Source organism: Paramisgurnus dabryanus, chromosome 5 (assembly GCF_030506205.2).
Source record: "Paramisgurnus dabryanus chromosome 5, PD_genome_1.1, whole genome shotgun sequence".
Taxonomy (NCBI): Eukaryota; Metazoa; Chordata; class Actinopteri; order Cypriniformes; family Cobitidae; genus Paramisgurnus; species Paramisgurnus dabryanus.
Genome location: NC_133341.1, coordinates 31,469,837 through 31,483,430, shown reverse-complemented (window position 1 = coordinate 31,483,430; position 13,594 = coordinate 31,469,837). Strand labels below are relative to the sequence as shown.

General features: G+C 40.1%; 1 protein-coding gene across 1 annotated transcript in view; it reads left to right on the top strand.

The window, feature by feature from the left end:
• The window catches only part of pole (polymerase (DNA directed), epsilon), a 35,563-nt gene that overhangs the window by 14,549 nt on the left and 7,420 nt on the right, over positions 1-13,594 (top strand). The window contains exons 23-40 of the mRNA XM_065250915.1: positions 35-179; positions 2,794-2,951; positions 3,228-3,423; positions 3,514-3,728; positions 3,855-3,957; positions 4,126-4,206; positions 5,238-5,360; positions 5,443-5,652; positions 5,747-5,959; positions 6,092-6,235; positions 6,453-6,593; positions 6,706-6,859; positions 8,114-8,220; positions 9,456-9,632; positions 9,722-9,945; positions 12,220-12,440; positions 12,652-12,856; positions 12,945-13,118. Coding sequence (XP_065106987.1) covers positions 35-179; positions 2,794-2,951; positions 3,228-3,423; positions 3,514-3,728; positions 3,855-3,957; positions 4,126-4,206; positions 5,238-5,360; positions 5,443-5,652; positions 5,747-5,959; positions 6,092-6,235; positions 6,453-6,593; positions 6,706-6,859; positions 8,114-8,220; positions 9,456-9,632; positions 9,722-9,945; positions 12,220-12,440; positions 12,652-12,856; positions 12,945-13,118 — 2,991 coding nt within the window. The remainder of the gene's footprint in view (positions 1-34; positions 180-2,793; positions 2,952-3,227; positions 3,424-3,513; positions 3,729-3,854; positions 3,958-4,125; positions 4,207-5,237; positions 5,361-5,442; positions 5,653-5,746; positions 5,960-6,091; positions 6,236-6,452; positions 6,594-6,705; positions 6,860-8,113; positions 8,221-9,455; positions 9,633-9,721; positions 9,946-12,219; positions 12,441-12,651; positions 12,857-12,944; positions 13,119-13,594) is intronic.

Sequence of the window (13,594 nt, the reverse complement as noted above, 5' to 3'; positions counted from 1 at the left end):
TTTTATTGGTTAATCTGATCCTCTGCTTCTCTAGGAGACCTCTGGAGCTGGACACTGATGGTATCTGGTGCGTCCTTCCCAACACCTTTCCTGAGAATTTTGTCATCAAGTCTACCAATGAGAAGAAACCTAAAGTGACCATTAGTTATCCAGGAGCCATGCTCAATATCATGGTCAAGGTGAATTATTGTGAATTATTTTTAAGCAGTCGGCTTTAGTATATCCCATATGTGACCCTGGACCACAAAAAAAGTAAGTTTTTTTTTTATTGAGGTACATCATTTGTAAGCTAAATAAATAAGCTTTCCATTGATGTGTGCTTGGATAGGACAAATATTTGGCCGAGATGCAATGATTAGAAAATCTGGAATCTGATGGTGCAAAAAATCTACATTTTGAAATCGAATTTACAGTCCAAATGATGTCCTTCACAACGCGTTAACACACTAATGAAAAGATTGATTTTAGTGCTGTACTGGCTTACCATTGTAATGACGTTGTGGACTGAATGATGAACTTGTAAGCTTTGACATAAAAACCAAACTTAAATGGGAAATCTCCAAAGAGCTCCTACTGTACCAACCAGTAGTTTGTAGGCTAGTTTCAGGACAATTTTGTTTTTGATTTTGCTGCATCCACTTTCAAAAATATTTTATCATGAAACATGATCTCTACTTGATATCCAAATTTTTGGTATAAAAGAAAACTTGTATAATTTTGACCCATATAATGTATTGTTAGCTATTGATAGAAATATACCCGTGAAGCTTATGACTGGTTTTGTGGTTCAGGGTCACATATGGTGCTTTTCCATTGCATTGTACCCCATGGTTTCTTTTGGGTCGGGTCTGCTTACTTTTGGGAGCTTTTCCACTGGGTTCAGTTGTAGTACCCGATACTTTTTAATTATGGCGCTTTTCCATTGCATAGTACCCCACGGTTTGGTTTAGTTTGGGTCGGGTCAGCTTACTTTTGGGAGCTTTTCCATTGGGTGCAGTACGTAGTACCCGATACTTTTTTCGTACCACCTCGGTTGGGGTTCCAAGCGACCCGAGCTGATACCAAACGTGACGTGAAAACACTGTAGGTCACTGATTGGTCTGAGAGAAGCGTCATCGCTATTATGTAAATATTAGCTTTAGCTTACTGCTAGCTTGCGCTGTCTCAAGCAAACATGTTGTTATCTGTGTTCTGCTATAAGTTTCCAAACTTTTGGAAGTTTCCCTTTTAGCGATGAAAAACATCCACAGGTTGAGAATCCGGGACACCATAACAGTTTTTTCCAGACTTGCAGTTTGTGGCGGCACATTCGCGACGTGCACGTCCGCATTATATATGCTTAAATGCAACTTGAATGAGGCTCAGCGGAGCGCCGTCGACTGACGCCACGGGTCGGGTGTTTGAACAGAAACTGTAATGTGAGACAGAGGTAGTTATAAACGCGATGTGCAAACATCTATTTGTGGTGGCCAATTTTAATTTTGTGGCAGACTGAGAAATAAATGAATGTATGGGAATGTACAACAACGCTCTCACTTGTATAATGTCACAGCAGTAGGCAGCGTAAATATAACGACACGCCTATAATCCCTCCCACTCTGAAGTGATACTAAACTAACCGCGCCAAAATGAGGTGAGCTGACCCGACCCAAAGTAAACTAAACCGTGGGGTACTATGCAATGGAAAAGCACCATTAGTACCACCTTGGTCTGGGTTCCAAGAGACCCGAGCTGATACCAAAACGTGACGCGAAAACACTGTAGATCATTGATTGGTCTGAGAGAATCGTCACTACCAGGGTCATCGCTATAATGTTAAAGATTAGCTTTACCTGCATGCTAGCTTGCGCTGTCTCGAGTAAACCTGTTGTCATCTGTGCTTTGCCGTAAGTTCCCAAACTTCCTTTAAGTGAAGAAAAACATCCACAGGTTGTGAAACAGGAACACCATAACAATTTTTTTCCGGACTTGCAGTTTGTGGAGGCGCATTTGCAACGTGCATGTCCGCATATATGCTTAAATGCAACTTAAATGAGACTCAGCAAAGTGATAAAGGTAGTGATAAACGCGATGTGCAAACATCTATTTGTGGTGGTCAATTTTAAATTTTGTGGTGGACTGAGAAATAAATGAATGTATGGAAATGTACAACAACGCTCTCACATGTATGATGTCACAGCAGTAGGCAGTGCAAATATAACGACACGCCTATGATCCCTCCCACTTCTAAGTAGGGATGCACCGATACTGGTATCGGGTATCGGCCTCGATACCACATTTTCTAAAGTACTCGTTAAAAGTCCCCCGATACCTGGAATCGATACCACGGTCTGAGAAATGTCTATGTTTGAGCGGCGTCTAAGGGGTTAATGCCTCTTGTGTTGTCCAAAGAGGCAGAGTTTACAACAAACTGGAAAACTAGTCCTTTGTTTTTTTTGTTAAATTATATGACTAAAGCTGTTACCTGTAAATTTAAATCATGTTTTTTTATTAAGTACTCGGTATCGGTATCGGCAAGTACTGAAATGCAAGTACTCGTACTCGTATTCCAAAAAAGTGGTATCGATGCATCCCTACTTCTAAGTGTTACTAAACTCGATGGTAAACCTAACCAAGCCAAAGTGAGGTGAGCTGACACCAAAAGCCGTGGGGTACCATGCAATGGTAAAGCATCAATATTTGCCAAGTTTCCTTATATTTCATTGAAAGATGGGTAATAGATGAAAAGATTGTTAAAACTTGTTTTAAATGCAAGAACAACAAAACATCCTGTTTTAAACTTTCTTGAATTAGGAGGGATTTACCAATCATCAATATCAGGAGCTGGTGGACTCGGCATCTCTAACATATGAGACCAGAGCTGAGAACAGCATCTTCTTTGAGGTCGATGGGCCATACCTGGCTATGATCCTACCTGCCTCTAAAGAAGAAGGCAAGAAGCTCAAGAAGAGGTGCGAGACTTAACAATTTACACATTGTTGAAATGTCCTTTATTAAGGGATTAATTGCATATACAGTATGTGAGCACATCATATCATATCATATATTGACCAGTTATGTGGTGTCATTTAGTGGACTGTCAATTGAAACATTGCAGGTTTGAATCTTGCCAGGGGAAATCTGTGCAATGAGTGTACTTGATGTTGCGTTGGATAACTAATTAAGGATTTATTCAGGAATCAAAGCATTTAATCTCTTTGCTTGATTCATTTGTTACCTTTCCTCAGGTACGCAGTGTTTAATGAGGATGGATCGCTGGCAGAACTAAAGGGTTTTGAGGTGAAGAGAAGAGGTGAACTTCAACTCATCAAGATCTTTCAGTCTTCTGTGTTTGAGGCTTTTCTGAAAGGCACAACGCTAGAAGAGGTGTATGCGTCTGTGGCTAAAGTCGCAGACTACTGGCTTGATGTACTGTACAGCAAGGTATAAAAAAAATAACACAATACTTGCTTTCCTCGGATGTAATCAAGTGCTTTTATGTATTAACAAATGCTAGTGTATGTTCTCTCCAAGGCTGCTAACATGCCAGATGCCGAGTTGTTCGAGCTTATTTCGGAAAACCGCTCAATGTCCCGTAAACTGGAAGATTACGGTGAACAGAAATCCACCTCTATCAGTACGGCCAAGCGTCTTGCAGAGTTTCTCGGAGATCAGATGGTTAAAGACGCCGGCCTCAGTTGTCGATATGTCATCTCTCGCAAGCCAGAGGGCTCGCCTGTTACAGAGAGGTAAATGGACGTCAGATGACATCATGTATTATACCAGGGTCCAAAAATGATGATGACTAAAGTAAAATGTTTTTTTATAATTTAATCCCTTTTGGCGTCAATTCTTGCTGTGTTTTGCTTATGCAGGGCAATCCCTCTGGCCATTTTCCAGGCTGAGGAAAGTGTTAAAAAGCATTTTCTTCGCAAATGGCTGAAGATGCCCAGCCTTCATGATCTGGACATCAGATCTGTGAGTACTCTGAATGTTTTCTGTAAATCAATTCCAAATCATGGATAAAAGCATCTGCCAAAAGCATAAACCAACTTGTTTTCAGCTAGAATGCTTTATTTTTGTTTTTATTTTTGAATGGTATATCATTTATTTATATTTATTCTTTTTCTTCCTCTACTGTTTTAGATTCTGGACTGGAGTTACTACATTGAGCGATTAGGTAGTGCTATTCAGAAGATTATCACTATCCCTGCAGCTCTACAACAGGTAATTTGAAGTCTCTTCTTTACTCAAAAATATTTAAACCAGTTGAAGGGTTGAAGTGACAAACAGTCAGACTTGTCACTTACTTGTTAGTCACTTGGGCCTAATCCCATTTCTACCCCTTACCCCTACACTTTCCCCTACCCCTCAGTTTCGCGTGTTCACGTAAAGGGCTAGGGATGATTCAATTTTCTTTTAGGTGGAGGGGTAGGGGAAGGAGAAAGGGCCAGATAGCCCTTCAAACAAAGATTTGTCATATCCAGGGTTCCCACGGGTTCTTGAAATCCTTAAAAGTTTGTGAATCTGGGGGGAAAAATTAAAGGCCCTTGGAAGTTTTTGAAAATATACATACATGGATACAGGTCATTCAAAGTGCTTGAATCTATTTTATGCAAGAAGTTTTCTGGAAAGAAATCCATATAATTCACTGTGTAGTGTAGGATAATATCATAAAATTTCTAGCCTTTTAAGCACACGTGCTAAACTGTTCGCTTTAAATGCTTATATCTTCTGTATGCGAATGTTAATTCATACCAAAATGCTTTTTTGCATAGTTGTGTTTGAAACATGAAAACGTCTTGGGTTACGTATGTAACTGTTGTTCCCCTGAGAAGGGAACGAGGCGCTCACTGGGTCTCCCTTGCCATACGTCCTGCGGCCCTGTAACGCCGTCTTTGGGAATATTTCAAATAGCGATATTCTTCCTGGCTCTCGCGTCACCCTGTCTTTGTCGTTAAGCCTCACCATTGGTTGAATTTGATATACACATTCAGACGCACTTACCCCTGGAATCTTCCCCAAAGTGTCACCGCAGTGATGCAGCACAAGTTCCCTCGAAAGGGAACTGTAACAATGTATCTGAAAAGGGTAACACGATGTAACCTTGCTCTCACTTGAAATGTGTCCCCACATTTAGTCCTTTAAGGGTATTGCACCTGGAAATCCTTGAAAGGTCCTTGAATTTGAAGTAAACTAAGGTGTGGGAACACTACATATCTTGCCATGTATTTAGCTCACAGTTGTTTTTTGTTCAGGTTAAAAACCCTGTACCCAGAGTTCGCCATCCAGACTGGCTTCATAAGAAACTTCTGGAAAAGAATGACATTTACAAGCAGAAGAAGATCAGCGAACTCTTTACCAGCGAAGGAAAGCGACAGGTACCATCAGAGCCATTCAGACGTCCGCTTTCCATCTGCCTGAGTCTGTGCACACACCTGATTGTTATTCTGTCTGTTTTAGGTGGCTCAGCAAACTATTACAGCAGGTGATACTCCTGATATGGAGGATTTTGGGGCTCCTCAGCGGCCCCTGCAGCCCGCCATACTCATAAGCACTAAGAGGAAGAGGATTTCTCAGGGAGGGGACAGTCAGGCTGAGTCTCAAGAGCAGGAGCTCACTCAGTCTTGGAGAGAAATACTTGGATCACCGCCATCGATGGGTAACAGTCGGGTAATGCAGAAAATGTAACATCATGAAACTTTAAACTTATGAAAGAATGTTGAGGATTTATTTTAATTTATGTTACATCTGTATATGTGAACAGGAGGAAATTCTTGTCTGGCTTCGTTACCATAAGAAAAAATGGGAGCTGCAGCTTCGGCAGAGAAAGGAACGTCGGAAGCGACGACGGTTGGTTGACGGAGAATCTCAGCCCACCGGAGGTGGCGTAATCCGTGATGGACCGACAACGGGGCTCGGTAGCTTTTTGCGAAGAACCGCCCGCAGTATTCTAGACATGCCCTGGCAAATTGTTCAGGTAAATCAGAGATTGGCTTCAAACTTGAGCACAAATTTGCATAAGTATTCCTGATCTTTTCAAATATGAAACGTGTATAATGTTACGTGTACTTCAGAATGTATATGGTTTCTCTAACCACTCCCTCCCTAGATTGCAGAGACCAATCACCCGGGCCTGTTTAAGTTATGGGCTGTCATTGGCAGTGATCTCCATTGCATGAAACTCAACATCCCACGAGTGTTTTATGTCAACCAAAGAGTTCCCAAGCAAGAAGAGACAGCTACCTGCAAAAAGGTGTGATTTTCCAAACACACATTCATGACTAATTATATTGGATAAAAAAAGATTAAGCACACCTATTACTTTAAATAGGGGACAATGCAACGCTCAATATGGCCGCTTTGACGATGGAAGTCCCGCCTGCTTGTTATAAAAAGAGGCACATTGTACAATTCATTCATGATTGTTGTGTATGTAATTTAGTTCTTATTAACACCTATTTGTTTACCAGGTAAACAGGATACTTCCGCGGTCAAGCGTGGTGTATTTTCTGTACCAGTACACGGTTCCTGAGGACATGTACCAGGAACACATCAATGAGATCAACGCTGAACTCTCTGCACCTGATATTGAGGGTGTCTATGAGACTCAAGTGAGTTAGGCTCCCAAATGTATTTATAATTATATCCAAAATAAATGGGAGGTGATTGTTCTACAATCTGTTAAGTATCAAGATGTTATTTCCCATCGTCTGTGATCCGTAGGTTCCACTGCTTTTCCGGTCTCTGGTCCAGCTTGGCTGCATGTGTATGGTCAATAAACAGGTGGTCAGAGACCTGGCTGGCAGAGAGGCAGATACGTTCGATCTGGAACATCTAGAGATGAGATCTCTGGCCCAGTTCAGCTACCTTGAGCCAGGTGATTAATAAACAAATAACATTATTCACAAAGGCACTGTTGTAATGTGAATAACTTTTCTACAGTTAGTAATGCTAATATGTAGATCTAATGAAAAAATGTAATAGAGTGGCTTGTTTGATAGCTGTGAATATGAAAGGGGTAGCACGGTACATGAAAAAACATCCGAATCGTTCGGTTTGCTTGTCTCGGTTCGGAGCGTGTGTGTTTTGCACGGTTCAACGTATGTGTAATGTAGTCTTGTGCCCGTATGTTACCTGAAGCCTTGTATACTTTCGTCTGGCTCCACAGTGCGAGCCTCCATTTGGGGAGGTGTTTATACTCGACGCACAGACTGGGTCCCAGCCTAATGAGACGTCATGCTCTGCTAGATTCTCGTGGAACTCGTGCATCTTGGGTAGTGGAGCTGTGCCCAAAATTTTCACGTGCACACCGCCAAGTGAAATGGGTCTCACGCACTCAACGCTCACTATTGCCCACTCCCCGTTGACGTCATTTTTGCCACGCACACCGTCGCTCTTGTGTGGACCTGTCGAGTATAAAACAAGGCTTTAACACATTCACCCTTTTTTGCCAAGTAAATGAAAGCATGTCATCAATTTCTTCTCTTTTGCTGTATCAAAATCTAACCTAGCTTTCATCAGAGATGGTCCCAACAATGTGCTTAAAGTCAAGTCAAATTCAGTTTGTGTATGATTACATGATATAACAATTTTGTTAATACTGTATCCTAAATTGTGTACAATTAAGCTACATATCGTATGCTGAAGTAAATTTCGGGAGTGTTAACGTTAAAAAAACAACAACAACATGAACCGCACAGAACCGAAAACCGTGACCCTAAAACCATGATATGAACTGAACCGTTGGCTTTATGAACCGTGCAACCCTAGAATATGACGGTCAGATTGATTTCACAGTTGCTACTAGGGCTTTGTATCGGTAATAATCTTGCGATACAATATGCATCTCGATACAGGGATTGCTGTGCAGAATGAGAACAATAATAATTTTTGATATTTTTTACACCCCTAGTTGCTACTGCTAATGTACTTGTATTTTTGTAATAAATTGTATATATTTCATGCACATCTCTATTATATTCCTGTACTTTTCTGTATTTACTGTAACGCTTGCTTTGATACAATATAGAATGGTGAAAAGCACTATAAAACAAATTTGAATTGATTTAATGCTGTTTATTGATGGATGTGTTTCATGGTCATTCATAACATGTTGTGTTGTCCGTTTCAGGCAGCGTAAGGCACATCTACTTGTACCATCACAGTCAGGGTCATAAAGCTTTGTTTGGTCTGTTCATACCCTCCCAACGCAAAGCCAGCATCTTTGTTCTTGACACGGTAAGTAACTGTAAAATCTGTCATCTCTATGAGCCTGTTCACTCGGAGATGCTGTATACATACAAATTTTGTATCGTATCAGTGTTTTGTCCAGACAGAGCATTTTGCGAGACTGATTGGATAAATATAAATATGAACACGACACCTTTACGGTTTCGTGTGTACAGCCAATCCGTATATTTTGTGATATCATCAATGATGTCATCACCCCACATCTCGACCCTAGTCAGAGACCGCTACATTGCGTAACAGCATCAACAACAATACTGCTGGACTACATGTTTGTGCTGCAGAAGTTAGTGAGCCTATTAAAGGAACAGTATGTAGGACTGTGGCCAAAACTGGTATTGCAATCACAAAACTTGTGGCTAAAACTGGTACTGCAATCACACAACTGGTGGCCTGTACACACAACATGACAACATAAACATCAGTTGAGGGCTGCAACTCCACTTTTTAAATGACAATATCCTGGCCAGACCACTGTTGTCAGTGATATAAGTATTTGAAATGAAAATGATTTCTTAATGTCTTGTGACATATCAGGGCCATTTTATGATTAATTGAGATAAATTTCTTATATGCTGTTCCTTTAACTTTACTAAAGCAAAATCTTCTGCTTCTTTGCTGCTACGGTGAGCAACAAATGATTATGGACAACAACAAGGTTTATGCGCATACTCCAAGTCTTCTCTGTTTTTAGGGTATCTCTGTTGCAGAATGACAGCACCACGTACGGGTCTGACATGGATACTACATCGATTTTAGTCCGTTTCAGTGGTTTTGTGTGTACACAGATATTTCTTGAGACTATGCCGTGTTTACGAACTTTATGGATAGGGAAATCTCTGGCTTTGTGTGGAGGTGGCGTAACCTATTAGATATGTTTCAACAACAAAGAAGGGGAAACCAAAAGATGTCTAGATGATTGCTTATTGCTTTAAAAACTGTGGTGCACGTAATCTATGTTTATTTAATTAAATCAAGACCCTTAATTAAGTGCTCCTGTATAGCTCAGTGGTAGAGCATTGTGTTAATGCAAAAGATCATGTGTTTGAGCCCAGGGAACAGACATGCTAATAAAAATGTTTACCTTTTAATGCACTGTAAGTTGCTTTGGATAAAGCATCTACCAAATCCGTAAATGTAGTAACAAAGCTAAATTGCGATTTATTTTATTTTTTTATTTGATTAAATGTGCAGCTGTATAATCCTGTTGTGCATTATGGCCTTAGGTTCGTAGTAATCAGATGCCAAACCTGAACACGCTGTACAGCGCGGAGCGCACCGCACTACTGGAGAAGACCACAGAAGACCTTCTGCCTCCTGAAAAACATCTGTTTGAAGTCCGCGCTGAAAACGACATAAAAGCGATTTACCGCGCGCTGCAACGCATTCTGTTAAACTACAAGGTACGCCATTCACATGTCTTAATGCTGTTAAATGAGCAATAAACACAACAGATGAAGAATAACAGCCTGGCTTTTGCACTTGTGTACAGGAGGAGCGCCGTGGGCCGACCCTGATTGCTGTTCAGTCTAATTGGGATCGCCGGCGACTGGCTGCGGGTATGACTGTCCTAGAAGAGTTTCCTGTGGTGCCGGTTCACGTTATGGATGAGATAAGCTACAATGTTCTGGACTGGCAGCGTCACGGGGCTCGTCGTATGATCAAACACTACCTTAATCTGGACAGCTGCCTCTCACAGGCTTTTGATATGGCCAGGTACAGCACAGACAATTTGCAATCAGAGTATTAACCCTAATATGATAACTTTTAGATCCGGAAGTAAACCACAGTTGATTTATATAAGGGCATTTAGCAGATGCTTGTAATCTGGATCAGGAAAGTTGTGTGCCCTAAAATAACTAGGCTGGTTTTGCTACTGTTTCTTTGTGCCTTTTATGTTGTTAAGAAATAATGTAAAAAAAATCAAGTAAAAATGCACATTACAAACATTACACATACAAACATTTAATCTCAGTGGAATTCATATAAAAAACTGGCCTTGATTTGGTCGTTCTGAAGATGTGTAAAAAATGTTAAATAAAAATAAAGACACAAACACACATGCATGCGCACAAAAACACATACAAACACACAAGGGTATGACTGCCACAGAGGGCATTTTTTTATAGAATTTGGCAAAAAAACAGCCACACACACACACACACACACACACACACACACACACTTACATTACTTACATTCAGTAAAATTTCTATGGGATTTTGTAAAAACAGGTATTTCAAAATGTATCAAAAACAAAAAAAATTCTACTATTTGTAATAATATTTATTTTTAATGTCCTTTCTAATGTTTATATATACATCAATTCACAAAATGTATCACTAAAGTAGTTATGTGAGCAGTTGGTCACATCCAGTGAAATGAATGAGTCTCTATGGGCATCTGCTGGTCAAATGATTTATTTCCTAAACGGTAATTTGTTTGGTTTTTTTCTAAAAACCTGATGGCCGAATTCAACACATAACATCTAGATCAATATCTAAAAACAATTTACATCAAATTTAGATCATAATTTATGTGCATTTTTCATTAAAGAAAGTTATATTTTACAGGCAAGCTAATTGTGTAGTTGAGGAATTAAGTGGTAAGCGGGTAGAAAAGTACTTCATATCTCTAAAAACACAGATAATGTATGGATGGGAAGTAAAAATTAAAATCATTAAAAAAAAATTATTTTTTGTAATCACCCTTTTAATTTCTGGGGTCATTTAACCACTGCAGAACTTAACGTATACAGGAAAATTGGGGCTTATATGGGTTAACTCTTTCACCGCCAGCGTTTTTTTCAAAAGTTGCCAGCCAGCGCCAGCGTTTTTCATGATTTTCACCAAAGTTTAATGCCTTCCAGAAAATGTTCTTCTTTAAATATATAAACATACAATATACCAAATGAAAGAAGAGACCCTCTGCTTTCAAAAAAAAAAAAACCGTTTCATCCTACCTTCAGTGGTTCTTTTGTAGATCAGCTTTTGAATATAGGTAGGTTTCTGCAAAAACACCACATTTTGAGCAAAAAGCAGAGATAATTCCATTTTTGTGACGGACTTTTCATAGAGATCCCATTCAGAGCGATCTTTAAAACAGACACGGACATGCAGCCGCTTGCCATAGGGCAATACTTCCGGGTTTAAAAAGTTCCGGAAGGGCGCCACCTGGTGGATAATAGCGATATTACGGAAAGACGGAAAATCTCGTCATTGGCGGGGAAGCGTTTTCTCTTAATTGACGAGATATCTCGTCAATGGCGGTGAAAGAGTTAATATCCAAAAGTTTTTTTATCATAAAAGAAAAATAGTTTTGATCCATACAATGTTTTGTTGGCTATTGCTACAAATATACCTGTGCAACTTAAAGGGACTGTAAGTAGGATTTTAAGTGTTTTATTAGTCAAAATCAATGTCTTTATTCATAAATATGTCCTCATTGGTATCAAATGACCTCTGCCAATAATCTGACTTTTCTTTGTAAGCTTAGAATTTCTTCTGTTTACTTGCATTGAAAGAGTAAGTCCAAGAAGGCTTCCATGTCGTTCCGCCATATTGATAAACTATAATAGCAGAACAGGACAAAAAAGCACTAGCCTACCAACGCTTTTCCACAACGTGTTTTCATTCAGAACACTTAAACCAGCTGAAACGGACCAGGAGATCAGTGAGTACATAACTGCTACCATAGTTGCAACAAGCATTTGGAAAAGCGAGGCGCTAGAGAGCACTATTCGTTTGAATGCAAAATACAATTTCACCACTAGATGGGGGTAAATCCCACTTATTGACCCTTTTAAGACTGGTTTTGTGTTCCAGGGTCAAGTTGCATCTGAAAGTTGCTAAATATTTTACAGCATTCAGTATTTTCTTATTTTAAAACACCAAGAACAAATTAGTGTTTCATGATATGAAACCATGCACTCAAAGATTTTATTAGCTTTAAAGAATAATCAATTTGACCTCTGTGCCTGTCTGTTTTCAGGTATTATCACTTACCTGTAGGAAACTTGCCTCAGGACGTTTCTATATTTGGGTCGGATCTATTTCTCGCACGTCATTTGAGAAAACACAACCACCTGCTGTGGCTGTCACCTACGGCACGGCCGGACCTCGGGGGGAAAGAGGCTGACGACAGCAGACTGGTGATGGAGAGTGATGAGAGAGGGTCCATGGAGATCAACAGTCAGGGCTGCTATTCTACAGGTAAGCAAAATCAGTCGAGTACAATGATGTACGATATCAGACATGTAGAGACTGTGTAGGACAACACTGTAAGATTTGTGACCCAATCTTTGAAACCCTTTTAATGACACTTTTCTATATAAAGTCATCCTACATAATGTAAAGAACATTCATTATTAGATTATGAGACCGCCTAGATTTCATATTTATTACTTCCTGTTGTTTTTTCCAGTATGTGTGGAGTTGGATATTCAGAGCTTGGCGGTCAACACCATTCTGCAGTCCCAGCATGTGAACGACATGGAGGGCGGGGCCAGCATGGGCGTCAGCTTTGATGTCATTCAACACGCATCACTGGAGGAAATGATGTCAGGGAATCAGACAGCAAATGCAGTGGCCAGCTATGACGAGACCGCGCTCTGCTCTAACACGTTCAGGTATGGAGAATAAACAAGGTGTTATATGCACACTGACTTAAAGTCATTTAATGCAAACGTTTTCTCTGAATTCTCCATCCGCATGCAGGATTCTGAAGAGCATGGTTGTCGGATGGGTTCGAGAGATCACGCAGTATCATAACGTCTACGCTGATAATCAGGTCATGCATTTTTACCGCTGGCTGCGATCTCCGAGTTCACTACTGTACGACCCTGCGCTGCATCGCACCCTTCTCAACATGATGAAGAAAATCTTTTTACAGTGAGTGGGGCTTACATGACTACTTACTTTAAAGGGACACTCATTTTCCAGCTCCCCTAGAGTTCAACATTTGATTTTTAACGTTTTGGAATCCATTCAGCTGATCCCCGGGTCTGACGTTACCACTTAAGCTTAGCTTAGCATAATCCATTGAATCTGATTAAACCATTAGCAACGCACAAAAAAATAACCAGAGTTTCGATATTTTTCCTATTTAAAACTTGACTCTTCTGTAGTTACACCGTGTACTATAGCAGGGGACTATATTTTGTGAACTACGTTAAATAATTGCGCATCCTACAGTCATGGTACAGCTGTAAGGTCCATAATTATTATGCCGGAATGAGAGTATAGTTCCAAGCCATATCATCCTGGAAAATCGCGACTTTTCATTTTCCGTCTGTCTTAGTACACGATGTAACTACAGAAGAGTTAAGTTTTAAATGGGAAAAATATCAAAACTCTTTGGTTATTTT